Source organism: Dreissena polymorpha, chromosome 16 (assembly GCF_020536995.1).
Source record: "Dreissena polymorpha isolate Duluth1 chromosome 16, UMN_Dpol_1.0, whole genome shotgun sequence".
NCBI classification, from domain to species: Eukaryota; Metazoa; Mollusca; class Bivalvia; order Myida; family Dreissenidae; genus Dreissena; species Dreissena polymorpha.
In genome coordinates this window covers 20,227,496-20,250,887 of record NC_068370.1, presented here as the reverse complement: position 1 = coordinate 20,250,887, position 23,392 = coordinate 20,227,496, and the positions used below count along the sequence as shown (strand labels likewise).

General features: G+C 36.7%; 1 protein-coding gene across 1 annotated transcript in view; it reads right to left on the bottom strand.

Annotated features, from left to right (window-relative positions):
• LOC127861699 (metalloprotease TIKI1-like) overlaps nucleotides 1-23,392 on the bottom strand; it is a 90,038-nt gene that overhangs the window by 33,939 nt on the left and 32,707 nt on the right. The window contains exons 8-9 of the mRNA XM_052400384.1: nucleotides 21,534-21,867; nucleotides 980-1,070 (exon numbers count right to left, since the gene is read on the bottom strand). Of these exons, the coding sequence (XP_052256344.1) occupies nucleotides 980-1,070; nucleotides 21,534-21,867 (425 nt within the window). The remainder of the gene's footprint in view (nucleotides 1-979; nucleotides 1,071-21,533; nucleotides 21,868-23,392) is intronic.

The window sequence follows — 23,392 nt, the reverse complement described above, 5'->3', positions numbered from 1 at the left end:
TATACCCCCTCTTCTTTGAAGAAGGGGGCATAAAAAGTTAACCACGTATGTGACTAACCAAAGAGACCAATCCTAAGTGAGCACATAGGTTTGTGAGCACTTTTAACAAATAATACCATAGATTCAAATTTATAAAATAGAAATAACAAGACTATTGCCAAGCAATAAAAGTCCCCTACCAGCTCCACCATTGTCAGAAATTCCACCATTGTCAGAATATTTTTTTTATTTGTTGCCATAGCAACCAGAATTTTTGACGTATGAACAAAATGAAATGCCGTGCATAATGTCCATATTGCCATCTATCCATGTTCATGAAAAAATATTAAGAACTTTTAAAGTTATCGCAGGATCCAGAAAAGTGTGACAGACAGACTGACAGACGGAGTGCAAACCATAAGTCCCCTCCGGTGAAACTGGTAGGGGACTAACAAGACTATTGCCAAGCAATGTATCTCCCCTACCGGCTCCACCATTGTCAGAAATTCCACCATTGTCAGAATTTTTTTAATTTTTTTATATATTTCTTTCCATAGCAACTAGAATTTTTGACGTAGGAACAAAATGAAATGACATGCATAATGTCCATATTGCCATCTATCCATGTTTCAAGTTTCATGAAAAAATATGAAGAACTTTTAAAGTTATCGCAGGATCCAGAAAACTACCATTTTCAGCAGTATTTCTAGTCTATTTGTTGCCATAGAAACCAAAATTTTTGACGTAGGAACAAAATGAAATGGCGTGCATAATGTCCATATTGCCATGTATCCATGTTTCAAGTTTCATGAAAAAATATGAAGAACTTTTAAAGTTATCGCAGGATCCAGAAAAGTGTGACAGACAGACTCACAGACGCACAGAGCGAAAACCATAAGTCCCCTCTGGTGAAACCAGTAGGGGACAAAAACTGAATAAAATTGAACATAGAGCTAAAATTTATTTCATTGTTAGGATTAGTAAGAAGAATTTTACTTACTTAGGAACTTCAAATTCCTGGTGTGTATGTTCAATTTCCAAACCTTTCTGTCTCAACCTCTCTATAACAGTGTGGTTGCCCAAAAAGTGACCTGCAAACATACAATTGAATGCCCATTGTATACTTAATTGAACTCAAATTATATCATAAACTTACAAAATTATGGTATGTTTTGCAAAATGTGAGAAATTAACATATTTTTTGTTTAACTGGTTTAAAAAAGCGCATATTGACAGTTTTTGCTTGAAATCCTGTACACACTTTGACCGACCTTTTTTAGTTTTTAATACTGACTTGCTTTCTGCAAACAAAAGTAGATATTTTTACACAAAATGTTTATGGTAATAACAATCTCAAAAACATTATTGTCTTTAACAAGTCTTAAATGTATTAAATATACATAAAAAGTGTACAGCCAATATACAGTGTACAGCCAATACACAGTGTACAGCCAATATACAGTGTACAGCCAATATACAGTGTACAGCCAATATACAGTGTACAGCCAATATACAGTGTACAGCCAATATACCATGTACACGCAATATACAGTGTACAGCCAATATACAGTGTACAGCCAATATACAGTGTACAGCCAATATACAGTGTACAGCCAATATACAGTGTACAGCCAATATACAGTGTACAGCCAATATACAGTGTACAGCCAATATACCGTGAACAGGCAATATACCGTGTAACAGGCCAATATACAGTGTACAGCCAATATACAGTGTACAGCCAATATACAGTGTACAGCCAATATACAGTGTACAGCCAATACAGGTACCAATATACAGTGTACAGCCAATATACAGTGTACAGCCAATATACAGTGTACAGCCAATATACAGTGTACAGCCAATATACAGTGTACAGCCAATATACAGTGTACAGCCATATACAGGTAAGCCAATACAGTGTACAGCCAATATACAGTGTACAGCCAATATAGTGTACAGTCAATATACAGTGTACAGCCAATATACAGTGTACAGCCAATACACAGTGTACAGCCAATATACAGTGTACAGCCAATATACAGTGTACAGCCAATATACAGTGTACAGCCAATATACCATGTACAGCCAATATACAGTGTACAGCCAATATACAGTGTACAGGCAATATACAGTGTACAGGCAATATACAGTGTACAGGCAATATACAGTGTACAGCCAATATACAGTGTACAGCCAATATACAGTGTACAGCCAATATACAGTGTACAGCCAATATACAGTGTACAGCCAATATACAGTGTACAGGCAATATACAGTGTACAGCCAATATACAGTGTACAGCCAATATACAGTGTACAGCCAATATACAATGTACAGCCAATATACAGTGTACAGACAATATACAGTGTACAGCCAATATACAGTGTACAGCCAATATAGTGTACAGTCAATATACAGTGTACAGCCAATATACAGTGTACAGCCAATACACAGTGTACAGCCAATATACAGTGTACAGCCAATACACAGTGTACAGCCAATATACAGTGTACATCCAATATACAGTGTACAGCCAATATACAGTGTACAGCCAATATACAGTGTACAGCCAATATACCATGTACAGCCAATATACAGTGTACAGCCAATATACAGTGTACAGCCAATATACAGTGTACAGCCAATATACAGTGTACAGCCAATATACAGTGTACAGCCAATATACAGTGTACAGCCAATATACAGTGTACAGCCAATTATTGGGTGAGTTTGCCTCCCTTGATATTAAAGGGGCATATCAAAGTTTTTATTAAATGGTTTCTCAACACAATACGTCTTTTTCATACCTAAAATACTTGGTAAAAGTCTTAATTAAAGAAAATTAAAAAGGTAGAAACAGTTGTAGGGTCTGAAAAAAAAGTCAGAAAATCATTATCCATGAAATGTGTGGGAAGTAGCACAGTATTGATAACAAATCTGTAGTACTTATTTAAAAATTTAATGGTTCAAGTGTGGAATTCTTGTATGCATTTGGTTCAAATTTCACTGGAGGTGTGTATTAAAAAATATTGTTTACATTGTTTGTTTAGTTTCTTTATGATGTCATCAATAACTCATTTTACTTTATAGACAAATACTTAACAAGAGGGCCAAGATGGCCCTAGTTCGCTCACCTGAGAGGAGTCGGTTCATTTAATCTTTACCTAATGTCAAACATGACCTAGATATTGACCAGACAAACATCCTGGTCAAGTTTCATCATTATTGAACCAAAACTCAAGCGTAGGGAGTGTTTTTGTTTTTGTAAGATTTGAAATGATGACCTATATTTTGAGTTGACCCCCCAAACATCAAACTTTGCTTACAAGGATTTTGTATAATATAATGAAAATTTGGACAATCTAAGGGCAATAATTATGGCATTAATTATGTGATTTTGCTCATCATCAAACTTGACTGAGATCTTTCAGCAACTTTGATAAAGAATGCTTGAGAAATGTGAATGCTAGAGTGTTTACAAACCAAATGTGGACGGACTGATAGCGGACAAAGACCAATCCTAAAACCTCACCTGAGCAATCAGGTGAGCTAAAAAGTGTGTTTCACCGATCTGAGCCATTTTCCAACTTGTCCAAGAAATCAATAAAACCAATGTATTGACTAAGTTTCACGATGATTAGGCAAAAAATTAGACTTCTATAGTGTTCGATCACAAGGTTTCTCTCTATATAGTCACATAAGGAAAACTGCCCCATCCCCCTGGCAGCCATGTTTATTGACCCATCGGGACCATTTGCAAACTCATCTGAGATATATATAAAACAAATATATTCTCTAAGTTTCATGATGATTGGGCAAAAAATGTGACTTCTAGAGTGTTCACAAGCTTTTTTTACTATAAAAATATAAGAAAACTGCCCCCCCCCCCCCCCGGCAGCCATGTTATTCAACTGACCGGAGCCATTTTCCAACTCAACTCTCGTATCAAGGAAACAAATGTTCTGACCAAATTTCATGAAAATTGGGCAAAAAATGTGACTTCTAGAGTGTTCACATGTTTTCACTGTATACATATAGAGAAAAATTCCCCGCCCATTGGCGGCCATGTTTTTTCACCGATCTGGACTATTTTCGAACTCGTCCGACATATCAATAAAACCAATGTTTTGATTAACTTTCATGATGATTGGGCAAAAATTGTGACTTCTAGAGTGTTTACAAGGTGTCTCTATAGCCATATAAGGAAAACTGCCCCACCCACTGGCGGCCATGTTTTTCAATGGACCGGAACCACTTTTGAACTCAACCAACATATCATTAACACAGACATATAGACAAAGTTACATGAAGATTGGGCATTAAATGTGACTTCTACAGTGTTTACAAGCTTTTTCTTTTTTTTTGACCTAGTGACCTAGTTTTTGACGCAACATGACCCAGTTTCAAACTCGATCGAGATTTCATTAGGACAAATCTTCTGACCAAGTTTCATGAAGATCGGACAATAAATGTGGCCTCTAGAGTGTTTACAAACAAATGTGGACGGACGGACGACGGACAAAGACCAGTCACAAAAGCTCACCTGAGCAATCAGGTGAGCTAAAAACAAGAGCTGTCACCATAGGATGACATATGCCCCCTATAAACGCTTTGATAGAAGTTATAGCATTTTTCGAAACCTAAACGCAGATTTTGAAACCTAAACGCGGACCCTAAGTTCAAGGTCAAGGTCACAGGGGTCAAAATTTGTGTGCGTATGGAAAGGCCTTGTCCATAATAACATGCATACCAAATATGAAGGTTATATCTCAAGGGAAATAGAAGTAATGGGCATTTTTCGAAACCTAAATGCAGATTTCGAAACCTAAACGCGGACCCTAAGTTCAATGTCAAGGTCACAGGGGTAAAAAACCTGTGTGCGTAAGGAAAGGCCTTGTCCATATAAACATGCATACCAAATATGAAGGTTATATCTCAAGGGACATAGAAGTTATGAGCATTTTTCTAAACCTAAACGCAGATTTCTAAACCTAAACACGGACCCTAACTTCAAGGTAAAGGTCACAGGGGTAAAAAATTGTGTGCGTATGGAAAGGCCTTGTCCATAAACACATGCATACCAAATATGAAGGTTATATCTCAAGGGACATAGAAGTTATGAGCATTTTTTGAAACCTAAACGCAGATTTCGAAACCTAAACGCGGACCCTAAGTTCAAGGTCAAGGTCACAGGGGTAAAAAATTGTGTGCGTAAGGAAAGGCCTTGTCCTATATACACATGCATATTAAATATGAAGGTTATATCTCAAGGGACATAGAAGTTATGAGCATTTTTCGAAACCTAAACACAGATTTCGAAACCTAAACGCGGACCTGTAGTTCAACATCAAGGTCACAGGGGTTAAAATTTTTGCGCGTATAGAAAAGGCCTTGTCCATATACACTTGCATACCAAATATGAAGGTTATATCTCAAGGGACATAGAAGTTATGAGCATTTTTCAAAACCTAAACGCAGATTTCGAAACCTAAACGCGGACCCTAAGTTCAAGGTCAATTTCACAGGGGAAAAAACAATTGTGCGTATGGAAAGGCCTTGTCCATATACACATACATACCAAATATGAAGGTTATATCTTAAGGGACATAGAAGTTATGAGCATTTTTCGAAACCTAAACGCAGATTTTGAAACCTAAACGCGGACCCTATTTCAAGGTCAAGGTCACAGGGGTAAAAATTTGTATGCGTATAAAAAGGCCTTGTCCATATACACATGCATACCACATATGAAGGTTATATCTCAAGGGACATAGAAGTTATGAGAATTTTTCGAAACCTAAACGCAGATTTAGATGAAAAGGCCTTGTCCATATACACATGCATACCAAATATGAAGGTTATATCTCAAGGGACATAGAAGTTATGAGCATTTTTCGAAACCTAAACGCAGATTTCTAAACCAAAACGCGGACCCTAAGTTCAAGGTCAAGGTCACAGGGGTTAAAAATTGTGTGCGTATTGAAAGGCCTTGTCCATATACACATGCATACCAAATATGAAGGTTATATCTCAAGGGACATAGAAGTTATGAGCCATTTTTCGAAACCTAAACACAGATTTTGAAACCTAAACGCGGACCCTATTTCAAGGTCAAGGTCACAGGGGTAAAAATTTGTGTGTGTGTTTAAAGGCCTTGTCCATATACACATGCATACCAAATATGAAGGTTATATCTCAAGGGACATAGAAGCTATGAGCATTTTTCGAAACCTAAACGCAGATTTAGATGGAAAGGCCTTGTCCATATACACATGCATACCAAATATGAAGGTTATATCTCAAGGGACATAGAAGTAATGGGCATTTTTCGAAACCTAAATGCAGATTTCGAAACCTAAACGCGGACCCTAAGTTCAAGGTCAAGGTCACAGGGGTAAAAAAACCTGTGTGCGTAAGGAAAGGCCTTGTCCATATTAACATGCATACCAAATATGAAGGTTATATCTCAAGGGACATAGAAGTTATGAGCATTTTTTGAAACCTAAACGCAGATTTCGAAACCTAAACGCGGACCCTAAGTTCAAGGTCAAGGTCACAGGGGTTAAAAATTGTGTGCGTATGGAAAGGCCTTGTCCATATACACATGCATACCAAATATGAAGGTTATATCTCAAGGGACATAGAAGTTATGAGCATTTTTCGAAACCTAAACGCAGATTTCTAAACCTAAACGTGGACCCTGAGTTCAAGGTCAAGGTCACAGGGCTAAAAAAATGTGTGCGTAAGGAAAGGCCTTGTCCATATACACATGCATACCAAATATGAAGGTTATATCTCAAGGGACGAAGTTATGAGCATTTTTGGAAACCTAAATGCAAAGTGTGAAGGAAAGACGGACAGACAGACAGAGGGACGGATGGACGAAAAGGGGGCATAAAAACATCCAACCTCGAATAACAATTAACACATAAATGAAACACAGCTACACTGTATTATTATGAAAACATTAATAATCAAAGGGGAGTAACTACTGTATTCTTAAATGCAATATTTAGAAGAGTTGTCTCACATGTTACATGACCTTCATTCATGATTGTTTGCAAGCATTTTTACTATATAAATATAAGGAAAACTGCCACGTCCCCCTGGCAACCATGTTTTTTCAACAGACCGGAACCATTTTCAAACTTAACTCACGTATCTAGGAAACAAAAGTTCTGACAAAATTTCATGAAAATTGAGCCAAAAATGTGACTTTTAGAGTGTTGACATGTTTTCACTATAAACATATAGAGAAAAATGCCCTGCCCACTGGCGGCCATGTTTTTTCACCGATCTGGACCATTTTCAAACTCATCCGAGAAATCAATAAAACCAATGTTTTGACCAACTTTCATGATGATTGGGCAAAAATTGTGACTGCCAGAGTGTTTACAAGGTTTCTCTATAGCCAAATAAGGAAAACTGCTCTGCCCACTGGCGGCCATGTTTTTCAACAGACCAGAACCACTTTTGAACTCAACCAACATATCATTCAGACAAACATTTTGACAAAATTACATGAAGATTGGGCATGAAATGTGACTTCTACAGTGTTTACAAGTTTTTTCTTTTTTTTGACCTAGTGACCTTGTTTTTGACCCAGCACGACTTAGTTTCAAACTCCACCGAGATTTCATTGGGACGAAGCTTCTGACCAAGTTTCATGAAGATCGGACAATAAATGTGGCCTCTAGAGTGTTTACGAACAAATGTTAACGGACGGACGGACGAACGACGGACAAAGACAGGTCACAAAAGCTCACCTGAGCAATCAGGTGAGCTAAAAAGAGGGAAATGTACAAATCTAATCTACTTGTGTAAGTAACTGACAACTTTTGTACTTTATAATACGTAGAAGGGAAATAGATATACTTGTTTGAGTAACTGACACCTGCTGTACTTGAATAAGAGTTAGAAGGGAAATAGATCTACTTGTTTGAGTAACTGACACCTGCTGTACTTGAATAAGAAGTAGAGGGGAAATAGATCTACTTGTGTGAGTAGCTGACAACTGTTGTAATTGAATAAGAGGTAGAAGGGAAATAGATGTACTTGTGTGAGTAACTGACACCTGCTGTACTTGAATAAGAAGTAGAAGGGAAATAGATCTACTTGTGTGAGTAACTGACACCTGCTGTACTTGAATAAGAGGTAGAAGGGAAATAGATCTACTTGTTTGAGAAACTGACAACTACTGTATTGAATAAGAGGTAGAGGGGAAATAGATATACTTGTGTGAGTAACTGACAACTGTTGTACTTGAATAAGAGGTAGAAGGGAAATAGATCTACTTGTGTGAGTAACTGACAACTGCTGTACTTGAATAAGAGGTATATGGGAAATAGATCTACTTGTTTGAGTAACTGACAACTTCTGAACTTGAATAAGAGGTAGAAGGGAAATAGATCTACTTGTTTGAGTAACTGATACCTGCTGTACTTGAATAAGAAGTAGAAGGGAAATAGATCTACTTGTGTGAGTAACTGACACCTGCTGTACTTGAATAAGAAGTAGAGGGAAATAGATCTACTTGTGTGAGTAACTGACAACTATTGTACTTGAATAAGAGGTAGAAAGGAAAGAGATCTACTTGTGTGAGTAACTGACACCTGTTGTACTTGAATAAGATGTAGAAGGAAAATAGATCTACTTGAGTGAGTAACTGACACCTGTTGTACTTGAATAAGAAGTAAAAGGGAAATAGATCTACTTGTGTGAGTAACTGACAACTGTTGTACTTGAATAAGAGGTAGAAGGGAACTAGATCTACTTCTTTGAGTAACTGACACCTGCTGTACTTGAATAAGAAGTAGAAGGGAAATAGATCTACTTGTGTAACTGACAACTGTTGTACTTGAATAAGAGGTATAGGGGAACTAGATCTACTTGTTTGAGTAACTGACACCTGCTGTACTTGAATAAGAAGTAGAAGGGAAATAATCTACTTGTTTGAGTAACTGACACCTGCTGTACTTGAATAAGAAGAAGAAGGGAAATAGATCTACTTGTGTGAGTAACTGACAACTGTTGTACTTGAATAAGAAATAGACGGGAAATAGATCTACTTGTGTGAGTAACTGACACTTGCTGAACTTGAATAAGAGGTAGAAGGGAAATAGATCTACTTGTTTGAGTAACTGACACCTGCTGTACTTGAATAAGAAGTAGAAGGGAAATAGATCTACTTGTGTGAGTAGCTGACAACTGCTGTACTTGAATAAGAGGTAGAAAGGAAATAAATCTACTTGCTTGAGTAACTGACAACTACTGTACTTGAATAAGGGTAAGAAGGGAAATATATCTACTTGTGTGATTAACTGACAACTGCTGTACTTGAATAAGAGGTATAGGGGAAATAGATCAACTTGTGTGAGTAACTGACATCTGCTGTAAATGAATAAGAGGTAGAAGGGAAATTAACTACTTGTGTGAGTAACTGACACCTGCTGTACTTGAATAAGAGGTATAGGGGAAATAGATCTACTTGTGTGAGTAACTGACAACTGCTGTACTTGAATAAGAGGTAGAGAGGAAATAGATCTACTTGTGTGAGTAACTGACAACTGCTGTACTTGAATAAGAGGTAGAAGGGAAAAAGATCTACTTGTGTGAGTAACTGACAACTACTGTACTTGAATAAGAGGTAAAGGGGAAATAGATATACTTCTGTGAGTAACTGACAACTGCCGTACTTGAATAAGAGGTAGAGGGTTAATAGATCTACCTGTGTGAGTAACTGACAACTGCTGAACATGAATAAGTGGTAGAAGGGAAAAAGATATATTTTTGTGAGTAACTGACAACTGCTGTACTTGAATAAGAGTTAGAAGGGAAATAGATCTACTTGTGTGAGTAGCTGACAACTGCTGTACTTGAATAAGAGGTAGAAAGGAAATAAATCTACTTGCTTGAGTAACTGACAACTACTGTACTTGAATAAGGGTAAGAAGGGAAATATATCTACTTGTGTGATTAACTGACAACTGCTGTACTTGAATAAGAGGTAGAGGGAAATAGATCTAAGTGGTAGAAGGGAAAAAGATATATTTTTGTGAGTAACTGACAACTGCTGTACTTGAATAAGAGTTAGAAGGGAAATAGATCTACTTGTGTGAGCATCTGACAACTACTGTACTTGAATAAGAGGTAGAAGGGAAATAGATCTTCATGTGTGAGTAACTGACAACTGCTGTTCTTGAATAAGAGGTAGAAGGGAAATAGATCTACTTGTGTGAGTAACTGACAACTGCTGTACTTGAATAAGAGGTAGAAAGGAACTAGATCTACTTGTGTGAGTAACTGACACCTGCTGTACTTGAATAAGATGTAGAAGAGAAATATATCTACTTTTGTGAGTAACTGACAACTGCTGTACTTTAATAAGAGGTAGAGAGGAAATATATCTACTTGTGTGAGTAACTGACAACTGCTGTACTTGAATAAGAAGTAGAAGGGAAATAGATCTACTTGTGTGAGTAACTGACACCTGCTGTACTTGAATAAGAGGTAGAAGGGAAATAGATCTACTTGTTTGAGAAACTGACAACTACTGTATTGAATAAGAGGTAGAGGGGAAATATATCTACTTTTGTGAGTAACTGACAACTGCTGTACTTTAATAAGAGGTAGAGAGGAAATATATCTACTTGTGTGAGTAAGTGACTACTGCTCTACTTGAATAAGAGTCAGAGGGGAAATAGATCTACTTACAGGGAAGTGCAGTTCACAGGAATGACAACTCCTGCCTTCATAATTGCACCATTATTGAACTTTTTTGAATTTCATGAAAGAAGTCTAACCAGGGTTATATCTTCAAAATATAAGAGTTATCAACATGAAACTTCTTAGGTTAAAAGCTCTTTGAGATTGCTATTATCAGAAAAATTTGGACTTAGTAGTTCACATAAACTGTAACCTTTGCTGATATACATTCACAGTATTGGCCCTTGGCTGATCTCAAACTGAAATTTTTAGTAAGAATGTATTGTTTCTGAAATCTAAATTGTTCGCTTATGGGTTATGTATTAAACTTATGTCACGGAAACAAATGTTTTCAAATCAGAGGTCAGTCTACTCCCAAAGTAAAAACATTTTTCAAGATTATAGTTAGTAAATGGAAAAAGATAAACATGATTCATTGGTCTGTTTCATATGCATATTCAGCTTTATTATGTTTGTCATTATCAGGTTAAGTTTACTGAAATACCATGTAACTGAACATAATATTATTTTATAACCCATAGACCATTAAGGTAAGTTTTGAGAAAATCTATGTGCCAAAAGGCAACACATAATAAAATAAAGTTTTGTATGAAATTTAGGACTTTATGAAATTCAGAAATTATTAAAAAAATTATTTACCCCAAAACTCATCAGTATTTGATATCCATTTGGTGTTTAATTATATGAAATAAAATGTTTATCCTACTATACTGTTTAAAAAGATATTAATTATGTTTCACAATTTCATCACTTTTTCGCTTTATTTTGTCCGATGAAAAATAAACAACACAGTAGACCCATCCCCAATTTTTATCAGAAAAAGATGGCTCTAGCAAAATAACCAATAATATCAAATTCTATATCTAATAAAAATATTATTAAAACTGCCATGTTCATCCTTAAAGTTCCTTTGCAATTTTTAATGATTGTAATATAAATTCTCTCATAAAAAAGCCATGTGTATGCATAATCTAAGAAATAAAAATCTAACAGATCTTTTAACAGAAAAAATTGTCGTTACAACATTGCTTTCAAACTAAGTTATTAAACTTAATCTGATCTTAAAAAACTCATTTCCTGATGCAATTTAATGACATGAAAAAAAAACAGAGATAAAAAGAAAGATACATAATTCAGGCTTGTTTCTCAGACTGAATGATAAGAATTGATGTTTTTCCCATACTTAGCTTATCATTCATAATTTCATTTGAATTCCCATATAGTTATTACAGTAAACTAATTATTAAAGAGTTCCACAGTTCACAAAATAAGAAGCTTTGCTCAAAATTTAGCTAATAAATACAGCTTTTTTTTCCAAAAATGAGGAAGATTTTAGCATTTTGAAAAGACAGACAGCATACAATACACTTAACTGATAAATTATTTAGAAGGCCCTGGTCAAAGATAATTCTCTGTTGCTAAGATCACATCATTACACATGGCATAATTGAAATCCATTCCGATGGTAAGTAATGGCAATCCTAATCATCATGAAATCCATTCCGACCGTAACTCAAGGCAATCATGTTCATCATGAAATCCATTCCGACCGTAACTCATGGCAATCATGTTCATCATGAAATCCATTCTGACAGTAACACATGGCAATCATGTTCATAATTGAAATCCATTCCGATGGTAAGTCATGGCAATCATGTTCATCATGAAAACCATTCCGACCGTATCTCATGGCAATCATGTTCATCATGAAATCCATTCTGACAGTAACTCATGGCAATCATGTTCATCAAGAAATCCATTCCGATGGTAAGTCATGGCAATCATGTTGATCATGAAATCCATTCTGACGGTAAGTCATTGCAATCATGTTCATCATGAAATCCATTCCGATCATGGTAAAGTCATGGCAATCATGTTCATCATGAAATCCATTCCGACAGTAAGTCATGGCAATCATGTTGATAATGAAATCCATTCCAACCGTTACTCCTGGCAATCATGTCCATCATGAAATCCATTCCGATAGTAAGTCATGGCAATCATGTTCATCATATAACAAGAGGATCTTGAACATACTTGAATGGTCACCTAAAAAATTGACTTCAAGAGTGCTAGTAATATTCACCATATCCAAACAAGTTGTGACAATGGCGATTGGCAGTGAAACCCCAGCATAGCTCCTACTCTAGGTTGAGGTTGAGTCTATCAAGCAGACATGAACCTATAATCCAATCAGAAGGCAATATTTGCCACACATGAAAAGCATGTTTGTATTACCCTGGTGAAACAATGAGAACTGTCCCCATAATGGAAACATTTTATAAGGCTAAAAGATCTATTTGGTCTGATGTTACCTACATGTATATACAGGCTTTTTCCGCCCTATGCCACGGGTCCGAAATTCGGCCCAATTCCCAATGCAAATCTGGTTGTTTTTTTCCCAATTGAAAAAAAAAATTCCCAATTCCAAAAAACAAAAACAAAAAAAATTGTGTTTTTTTTTTTTTTTACCTTAAAATATATAAGTTAACCTGATCCGGTGTAGAAAAAGAAAGTGTTGCATAATTAAATGCTCTGTTGCCTTGAATTTGTTTTAAAAACTGTAAATTATGTTAATGAATATTTAAGACTTTCCTTATTTTCCTCAAAATCCGGCGCTTCGCACGATTTTTTTCACCTCAAAAAAGGCCAGGTCTTTTCCCCAAATTCAGATTAAAAAACCTGCACTTATCTCACATGTTCATAATACTTTGTAAAATTTTAATAATAAGTTATCAAAATAGTCGTTATTTACCAGTTAACGGCTTCTTTGAAATATAAGAAACACTTTTGACATGCGATAATTTTTCCCAATTGAGCCAATTTTGCGAATAATTTTTTTCCCAAAATGGGAGTTTTCACGACACAAAATTCCCAAAATTCCAGTGTGGCGTATTCCCAAAATGGAGCGGAAAAAGCCTGATATATGTTTCCGTATCAACACTATGGCATACTTTATAATTATTCACAATTAATGAGAATGGTGTCAAAGGATGATTTCACGGTTTGACAGAGCACGTCACAAACGTTGCTGCTGATAAAAGTAATATTATGAAGCACATCTATAATTATTGTGATAATCAGCAATGAAAATGAATGTTATCAGATAATAATTTGAAATGTAATAATTCAGTCAAACCTGCCTCATCGACCACATTTGAATAGCGACCCCCTTACAATAACAACCACATTTAATACAACACATGTAATCATCAACATAAAATATATAAATTACCAAACCAAAAAAAGCCACCATCTAGTTTCATGTATGTCAAATGTGTAAGTGAAGTGTTGTGCACAAGATAGATGACAGTGAATTCAATGGAGACCTAGCAAAGGACAGTGATGAATGGATCCATCCTGTGCTTAGACAGCCATAGTGGCAGGCTTCATATGAGGAGAGAGAAAATATATCATTTTAACACCTGTACAACAAAACACTGGGATATATATTTCTTTCTCTGTAACAGTCAGTAACAGTTCTGTGTATCTCATCAATTACATGAAAGTGCTCTAATTATATGTGCAGTCTTCAAAATAAACACATTTTAAAACAATAAAACATGAAATAAACTGTATTTGTTTACATCCAGCCAATCAGAAGAATGTACAGTCCTCCACTTAATCTCACAGAACAATGTTGAAGCTTTGTTTGCTGTTCTATTAACTTAAAATGAATGTTAAAACAAAAGGACCTGAAAGGCCCAAAGTCGCTCACCTGAGATAACAAGATATTATTGGGACAAATCTTCTGACCAAGTTTCATGAAGATCGGAAAATAAATGTGGCCTCTACAGTGTTAACAAGGTTTTACTATAGCCGTATAAGGAAAAATGCCCCGCCCCTTGGCAGCCATGTTTTTCAACCGACCGGCATCATTTTTTAACTCTTCCAAGATATTATCGGGATGAATCTTCTGACCAAGTTTCATGAAGATCGGAAAGTAAATGTGGCCTCTAGAGTGTTAACAAGATTTTACTATATCCATAAAAGGAAAAATGCCCCGCCCCTAGGAAGCCATGTTTTTTAAGCAAACAATTATTTTCGAACTCATCCAAGATATCATTGAGACCAATCTTCTGACCAAATTTCATGAAGATTGGACAATGAATGTGGCCTCTAAAGTGTTCACAAGGTTTTACTCAAGCCATATATAGCCATATAAGGAAAAATGCCCCGCCCCCTGGTGGCCATGTTTTTAAAGCAACCAAAACCATTTTCGAACTCATCCAAGATATCATTGGGACAAATCTTCTGACCAAGTTTCATGATGATTGGAAAATAAATGTGACCCCTAGAGAGTTAACAAGGTTTTACTATAGCCATAGGTTTTACTGTGACCTTGACCTTTGACCTAATGTAAGATATCATCCGGAAACCATTGTACTCTTTCGAGTCACTGTGACCTTGACCTTTGACCTAGTGACCCGAAAATCAATAGGGGTCATCTGCCAGTCATAATCAATGTACCTATGAAGTTTCATGATCCTAGGCGTAAGCATTCTTGAGTTATCATCCCGAAACCATTTTACTATTTCGAGTCACTGTGACCTTGACCTTTGACCTTGTGACCTAACAAGAGCTGTCAGAGGACAGCGCGCTAGACTATTCGAGTGCTTGACAGTATAACGTAAGCCATCATGGGGAAATTGTTCATATTAAATAATTTATTAGACGATCTTTCGAAAATAAAAAAAGGAAAAAAAAATATAAAAAAATTTGGGGGGGGGGTAGGGGGGGTGAAAGGGGGGAATAATGTGGGGTGTGGTAATTTATTAATGTTTAAAAAACAAAAAAAATGGGGGGGGGGTGGGGGGTAGGGGGGAGTGAGAGGGGGGTATAATGTGGGGTGTGGTCATTTATTAGATGTTTAAAAAAAAAAAAAAAAAAATTGAGGGGGGTTGGGGGGGGGGATAGGGGGAGTGAGAGGGGGGTATAATGTGGGGTGTGGTAATTTATTAGATGTTTAAAAAAAAAATTGGGGGGGGGGGGTGGGGGGTAGGGGGGGTAGGGGGGAGTGAGAGGGGGGTATAATGTGGGGTGTGGTAATTTATTAGATGTTTAAAAACAAAAAAAAATTGGGTGGGTGGGGGGTAGGGGGGGTGGGGGGTGAGAGGGGAGTATAATGTGGGGTGTGGTAATTTATTAGATGATGTTTAAAAAAAAAATTGGGGGGGGGGTGAGGTTGGGGGGGGGGGAAATATAGGTTGGGTGATGTTGGTAAACAAGTATGCAAAATATAAAAGCAATATGTCAAGGGACAATGAAAAAAATAACAAATGATCTTACACTGGCATGAACAAATATCCTCTATTTATTAAACATGACATTTAAACTTATTGCATTTGTTTCCCCTGTATATAAGAAAGATATAATAGTGTATTACCTCCCCTGTCCTGCTTATATTTATATTAATCAACAAAATTAAACATTAACACAATATTTAATATACAAAATATACAAAAAATCTCATATTCTGATAATACTTTTACTGATCCACTTTATTTTAATCAAATGATGATGTTTCATTGGACTGATAATTATAGATTTAGGATTACAGACCAGTTGCTTCAGTTATATTGTTCAGAGTTCGCCCTGTTGGCGGTGTATGCGTTCTTAAGTTATCATCCAAAAACCATTTTACTATTTCGGGTCACCGTGACCTTGACCTTTGACCTAGTGACCTCAAAATCAATAGGGGTCATCTGCGAGTCATGATCAATGTACCTATGAAGTTTAATGAAGCCCCCGTGGTGGCCATGTTTTTCAACCAACATCATTTTGGCATCATTTTTTGAACTCGTTAAAGATATTATTGGGATGAATCTTCTGACCGAGTTTCATGAAGATCGGACTATAAATGTGGCCTCTAGAGTGTTAACAAGATTTTACTATAGCCATATATAGCCATATAAGGAACAAGAGGGCCTGAAAGGCCCAAAGTCGCTCACCTGAGATAAAAGAAATGACCTGTTCTTTGCAGCCCAAGATATCAATGAAACAAATGTTCTAAGCTAAAAAATAAAGACGTTATGAATAAATGTTGATATTTAATTTTAAGAATCTATACATTTTTGCAAGTTTAATATGCAAAATAGGAAGGATATTAACTTAACATTGTCTTCATTGTAAGAATACATTAAAGCAGCACTTTATAACATAACTAGAGTGTTGACAAGGTTTTACTATAGTCATATAAGAAAAAAATGCCCCGCCCCCTGGCGGCCATGTTTTTCAGCCAACCGGCATCATTTTCAATGTCGTCCAAGATATTAATAGGTTGAATCTTCTGACCAAAATTTATAAAGATCGGACAATTAATGTGGCCTCTAGAGTGTTAACAAGATTTTACTATAGCCATATATAGCCATATAAGGAAAAATGCCCCGCCCCTTGGCAGCCATGTTTTTCAAGCAAAGGTTACCATTTTTGAACTCATCCAAGATATCATTGGGACAAATCTTCTGAGCAAGTTTCATGATGATCGGAAAATAAATGTGACCTCTAGAGTGTTAACAAGGTTTTACTATAGCCATATAAGAAAAAATGCTCCGCCCCCTGGCGGCCATGTTTTTCAACCAACCAGCATCATTTTTTAACTCGTCCACAATATTATTGGGATGAATCTTCTGACCAAGTTTCATGAAGATTGGACAATAAATGTGGCCTCTAGAGTGTTAACAAGATTTTACTATAGCCATATAAGGAAAAATGCCCCGCCCCTTGGCAGCCATGTTTTTCAAGCAAACGTAACCATTTTCGAACTCATCCAAGATATCATTGAGACCAATCTGCTGACCAAATTTCATGAAGATTGGACAATAAATGTGGCCTCTAGAGTGTTCACAAGGTTTTACTATAGCCATATATAGCCATATAAGGAAAAATGCCCCGCCCCTTGGCAGCCACGTTTTTCAAGCAAACGTAACCATTTTCGAACTCATCCAAGATATCATTGAGACCAATCTGCTGACCAAATTTCATGAAGATTGGACAATAAATGTGGCCTCTAGAGTGTTAACAAGGTTTTACTATAGCCATATTAGGAAAACTGCCCCGCCCCCTGGCGGCCATGTTTTTTCACCGATCTGGACCATTTTCGAACTCTTCCGAGATATCAATGAAACCAATGTTTTGACCAAATTTCATGATGATTGGGCAAAAATTGTGACTTCTAGAGTGTTCACAAGGTTTCTCGATAGCCATATAAGGAATACTGCCCCGCCCCCTGGAGGCTATGTTTTTCAACGGACCGGAACCATTTTTGAACTCAACCAACGTTTAGACAAACATTTTGACAAAGTTACATGAAGATTGGGCATCAAATGCGACTTCTACAGTGTTCACAAGGTTTTTCTTTTTTTTGACCTACAGTACACTCCACGCGTTTTCCCCAATTTCCCTCCATACGCTGCGTGCAGTAACGCCCAGGGTGATGAAGAAAATTTCGCGATACGCAGCGTTTGCATGATTTTGGACGCCGCGTTGAAAATTGATAAGCCGACGCGGCGGCCCTCGGCGTTGGCAATGCGGGGAAACTCAGTGTTTTACAAGATAACAATCAATTTAACTTTGTTTGACTTCCTGATTTTCAAATAAAATTACATTTATTACAAGTAAATATATATATTTATTTATATATAATATACCATTAAAAAAACAACAACCAAAACAACCAAGATAGATTGATCCCCACGTGGTTGTAGAAGTAGTTGTACAGAAAACTCGTTGATTTACGACAAACAAAACGTCGTCTTTAAACTGATACTTACCAATTAATATAATCACAGTTTGCAACATTATTTTAATTTTGATAATTTAATCCAAAGTTTTCATGTAAGCAGGTGTTTTTTCTATACTGAACATGTATACAAATGACCAAGGACCCTAAAAGTCTCGCAAATCTGTGTGAATTGACAGTTTAACGTTATCAAAGGAAAGCTGCTTCCTGTCTGAAGGCATAACTTACTCAAGTAAACACGCTCAACGAATGCATAAGGAATGGTTTTAATTGTCGGAACAAAGTCGATTCTCTGCCCACTAATGCATTTATTTTCTCTTTGTAGGTAGGTTATTCCAATGATTGCTAAAAGAAGGTGGTAACTATTGAGTTGATAGTTGCATTAAATATTCACAGTTGTATTCTAATTGCGTCGACATTCAAAACAATGTTTACCAGTAATTATGGACTAAATCGGTTCTTGAGTTATCATCCAGAAACCATTTTACTATTTCAGGTCACCGTGACCTTGACCTTTGACCTAGTGACCTGAAAATCAATAGGGGTCATCTGCGAGTCATGATCAATGTACCTATGAAGTTTCATGATCCTAGGCCTAAGCGTTCTTGAGTTATCATCCGGAAACCATCTGGTGGACGGACATACGGACATACATACGGACGGACCGACATGAGCAAAACAATATACCCCCTCTTCTTCGAAGGGGGGCATAAAAATCTTGCATAGGGTTACAGTGATTTAGAAAACCTCCTTTTTGTGTGAGACAAATTAGATTCAGAGTCAATCCCAGACAATTTACGTTTCATAGAACTTGGTTTGGGCAAAGCGCCCTGTAACCAACTCGTTAGAGACATTTTAGATTAAGCAGATGCAATTTTGTGTTTTGTGTTTTCTCAATACAGAATGATCATGACCAAGATAATGAGTATTAAGAATCATCCTAATTGGTGACATACATTAATTGTTCGCACTTTTCATCGGCATCAACTCATCTTTTCCCCTCCGGGACCATTTTAAGGCATCTACTACACGCGAAAAGCAAGTTTTCACGGGTTGAAAAACGGACAATACAGGCGTGGTTCATAAAATATATATACCTGTCTACCAAGAACAGATACCAATTAATACATAGAGACCCACATTCTTTTAATCGACATTGTTTTTGGGACACTGAATGCGATAATTGACATCAATTAACAAATTGTCTCGCCTGGTGTTGTCATGTTTTCTATAAGACGAAATGGAGTTTGTAACCCACGCTCTGATTGGTCAAGAGAAATTCCTGCCAAATACCCGTATAACGAGTGCTGTGAATGGATGCTTATCAATTTTCAAGGTAATTTACTACGCCAGGGGCGGAGTTTTATCGATTCCGTCAGTTGATTGACATCGACGTGTATTCTGTATTCTAATAAACAGAAGCCACTTTAATCGCAATTCGTATATGATAATTGCCAGATTTTCGGGCGTAGTGAATATTGCCAATGCTTTTGATCCGGGCGATTAAAGGGAAGCCGCGGCGATCTAATAGGCCACTTCGCCCCGTTGCTCAATCCCTGGATCTAAGCCTTTATTGTTTGGAGTGAATGGCCATGTATGCTAGTTGACCTAAGAGAAGCTTTTACAGCAGTCGATCTGTTGCTTTGATGACTGATATCATAAGGAGCGTCATTGGTGACTTTATGACACTTGTAAATAGAGAATTTTGAGATGGAAAAGTTGAAGAAAAAAAACTTGATGTTGTAAAAAAAAGGCGAAGTCTACTTCTCCTTCATGAGCCCTGTATTATAAGTGCCGAGCCCTGTATAGTGTGTCTACATGTATTTTGCAAGTAAAGAATTAGAATGCCATAACTGTCTTTGATATGATAAAAGCTGCCTGATGCGAGAAAACTAATAATAGGGTGTTGAGGTTTGTTTTCCGGGGATAATTATCAGGGATATCTTCAAAATAAATTATGTCTAAGTTAGTGAGTATTAACACGTTAAAGTAAGGGATCACGATCACCGTATATGCATCAATGACTGGTAGATAAAATTTTCTCACCATTATTAGTTTGACGATACGATACTTTATAGGGCAATTGTCTAATAAATTTTAACCAGCAGTTGGCAAGAGAATTTAAATTCTGATTGCATGAAACAGGTGCAAGTAACAATAACAACGTGTATTAGTAGCAATTATCAGCTGCAGTCATAACACAAAAGCTTGAGCGCATGACAGGGCAGTGCACAAACACACCACACACTGGTAAGCATTGGACAACCGTATGCAATAATATGACCTGCACAGTGTTCACAAGCTTTTTCTTAAATTTGACCATGCGACCTAGATTTTAACCCCAGTTATCCAGTTAAGAGCCTGGCTGAGATAACATTTGGGCTGTCTGACAAAGATTGGAAAATGAAGGTGGCCCTTTAAGAGTTCTGATGTTGTTTTTTATTAGACCAGGTGACCTAGATTTTGTCCCTATGTTACCCAGTTTCAAACTCAGCTAAGAGTTAATTAAGACAAATATTCAAATCAATTGTCATGAAGATTGGGCAATAAATGTCACCTCTAGAGTTTTCACAAAGTTTTACTATACCCATATAAGGAAATTTTCCCAGCCAACTGGTACCCTCATTTTTCAATAGACTGATGACCATTTTCAAACTGGACCCAGATATCATAAGAACAAATATTCTGACCCAGATATGAAGATTGGACTATAAATGTGACTTCTAGAACATTATCTAGCTTTGTCTCCATTTTGACCTAGTGACCTAGTTTTTGACCTCGTGTGACTGGAGTTTTGATATTGGCCAAGATGAACATGTAATTCAGAAAAATGTTCTGACCAAGCTTCATGAAGTTTGGACAATTAACATGCCCTCTAGAGTGGTAATCAGCTAAAAGTTGACAACACACAGCACACGAGGACATATGGCAGACATAATGTGATCACAAAAGCTCATCTTGAGCATTTGCTGCTCAGGTTAGCTAATAAGATATCTATGAATATAAGCTAAATACTTAATGATACATGTGAAAACTTAACATGATGATGCATATTATGATGCCATACAAAAGCTAAGTCACTTACCAGCACCAAAGGCAAAGAAAAAACTCTGATCTGGGTTATCTTGAAGTAAATTGGCAACTCTTTCTGCCATTCGTCCATTTCGCTTATTAATAAGCTCTGTCCGGAAATATTGATCAATTATTTTTGCAGTTTTTATGTCATTAGGAGGTAGAGAAGCATTCACAAGGTTTGAAACTTGTGAGGAGTCTTTGCTAAATATGATCCCATCCAGATCTCCACAGTTGTAGTGATGAATCAGATCATCCGTGGAGAATGGTATTGCACTGTTGTGAGCACTGTTCTGTACTCGATACCACTCGTGTTGACGTAATGTCCTGTTTAATGCAAACAGCACCTAAAAAGTGACAAAACTGACAAATAAGATGTGTCAAAAAAAATAATAATTCAGAAACAGAATGTGACTTCCATTTACTGGTGGATAGCAAAAAGATGTGTTCACTTAATATTTTTTGGTTTTCTTTCAAAGTCGGTACAAATGTGCAAGCAAGTTCATTTGGGTGAGGGAGCAGTGAGTGTATTACAACAAAGGACTTTCAGTTCCTTCATTTAGAAACAGACAATATGTTATCACCCAAGACCCCCCAACCTGCTGCCACTTGCAGCTATCAGACAGCAGAGGTGCCAGTTTGTTAAACAAAAGACACAGATTACCACAGGATACCAGAGACCACATCTAAAGGTTGCATGTAACAGGTATGCATTACATCAATGGGAGGGTGATGTTTAGACTAAGGGACACAAATACACTAATTAGACAATGCAGGGGCAAGCTACAACATGATAATACTTCAAAACAAAACCTTTGGCAGAGACATAAAGAAAGTCATATCAAAGTTGGCAAGCTAATGAGAAGATACAGAGCACTCACTGTTCAACAGAAAATGGAAACATTCTCCAGAAACTTTTCTCTTAAATCAGTAAACAGGCACTGTAATTCATAATTTCAACATATTAAAATATGAGTGAAATTATCAACTAAACAACAGATATTTGTAAAACATGCATTCCCTGCACCTTGCAGACAAGCTGACATTAACATGCCTTCATGGACCCCATTATTGACCATATATAAAGCATCACCCGAGAAGAAAGGGACTGACCTGCTCAGTGCCGCTCCAAGATATCATTAGAACAAATGTTCTGACCAAGTTTCATGAAAAGTGAACTATAAATGTAAATTTTATAGTGCTAACAAGGTTTTACTATAGCCATATTAGGATAAAGTCCCCGACCCCTGGTGGCCATATTTTTCAACAGACCGGAACTATTTTCAAACTGATCCAATATATCATTAAAACAAATGTTCTGACCAAGTATTAACAAGACAATAATGTGACTTTTATAGCATTAACAAGTTTTCACTATAGCCATATAAGGAAAAAGGCCCCCTGGCAGCCATTTTTTTTTAAACCAATCACAACAATTTTGGAACTTATCCAAGATACCATTGGGACAAATGTTGTGACCAAGTTTCATGAAGATTGGACAATAAATGTGACATTAAGAGTGTTAACAAGTTTTTATTATAGCCATATAAGGAAAAATACTCTGCCCCCTGGCAGCCATGATTTTTCAACCAGCCAAAACCATTTTCAAACTCTTCCAAGATATCTTTGGGACAAATCTTCCCAAGGTCAAGTGTCGGTCGTTTCGAGTCGCAGAAAGTAAGAAACAATTATCGGCTGCATTCATAACAAACAAGCATGGAAACCATAATTTTGGTCTGACAAAATACCAGAATTAACATGAATATTCCCCATATGGCCCTATATGCACACACTGATTTTAATTAACTTTAAATCAATACTTTTTGAGGTAGTTCAGGATCCACACTTTAGTTTCCTGTAACCATAGAAACC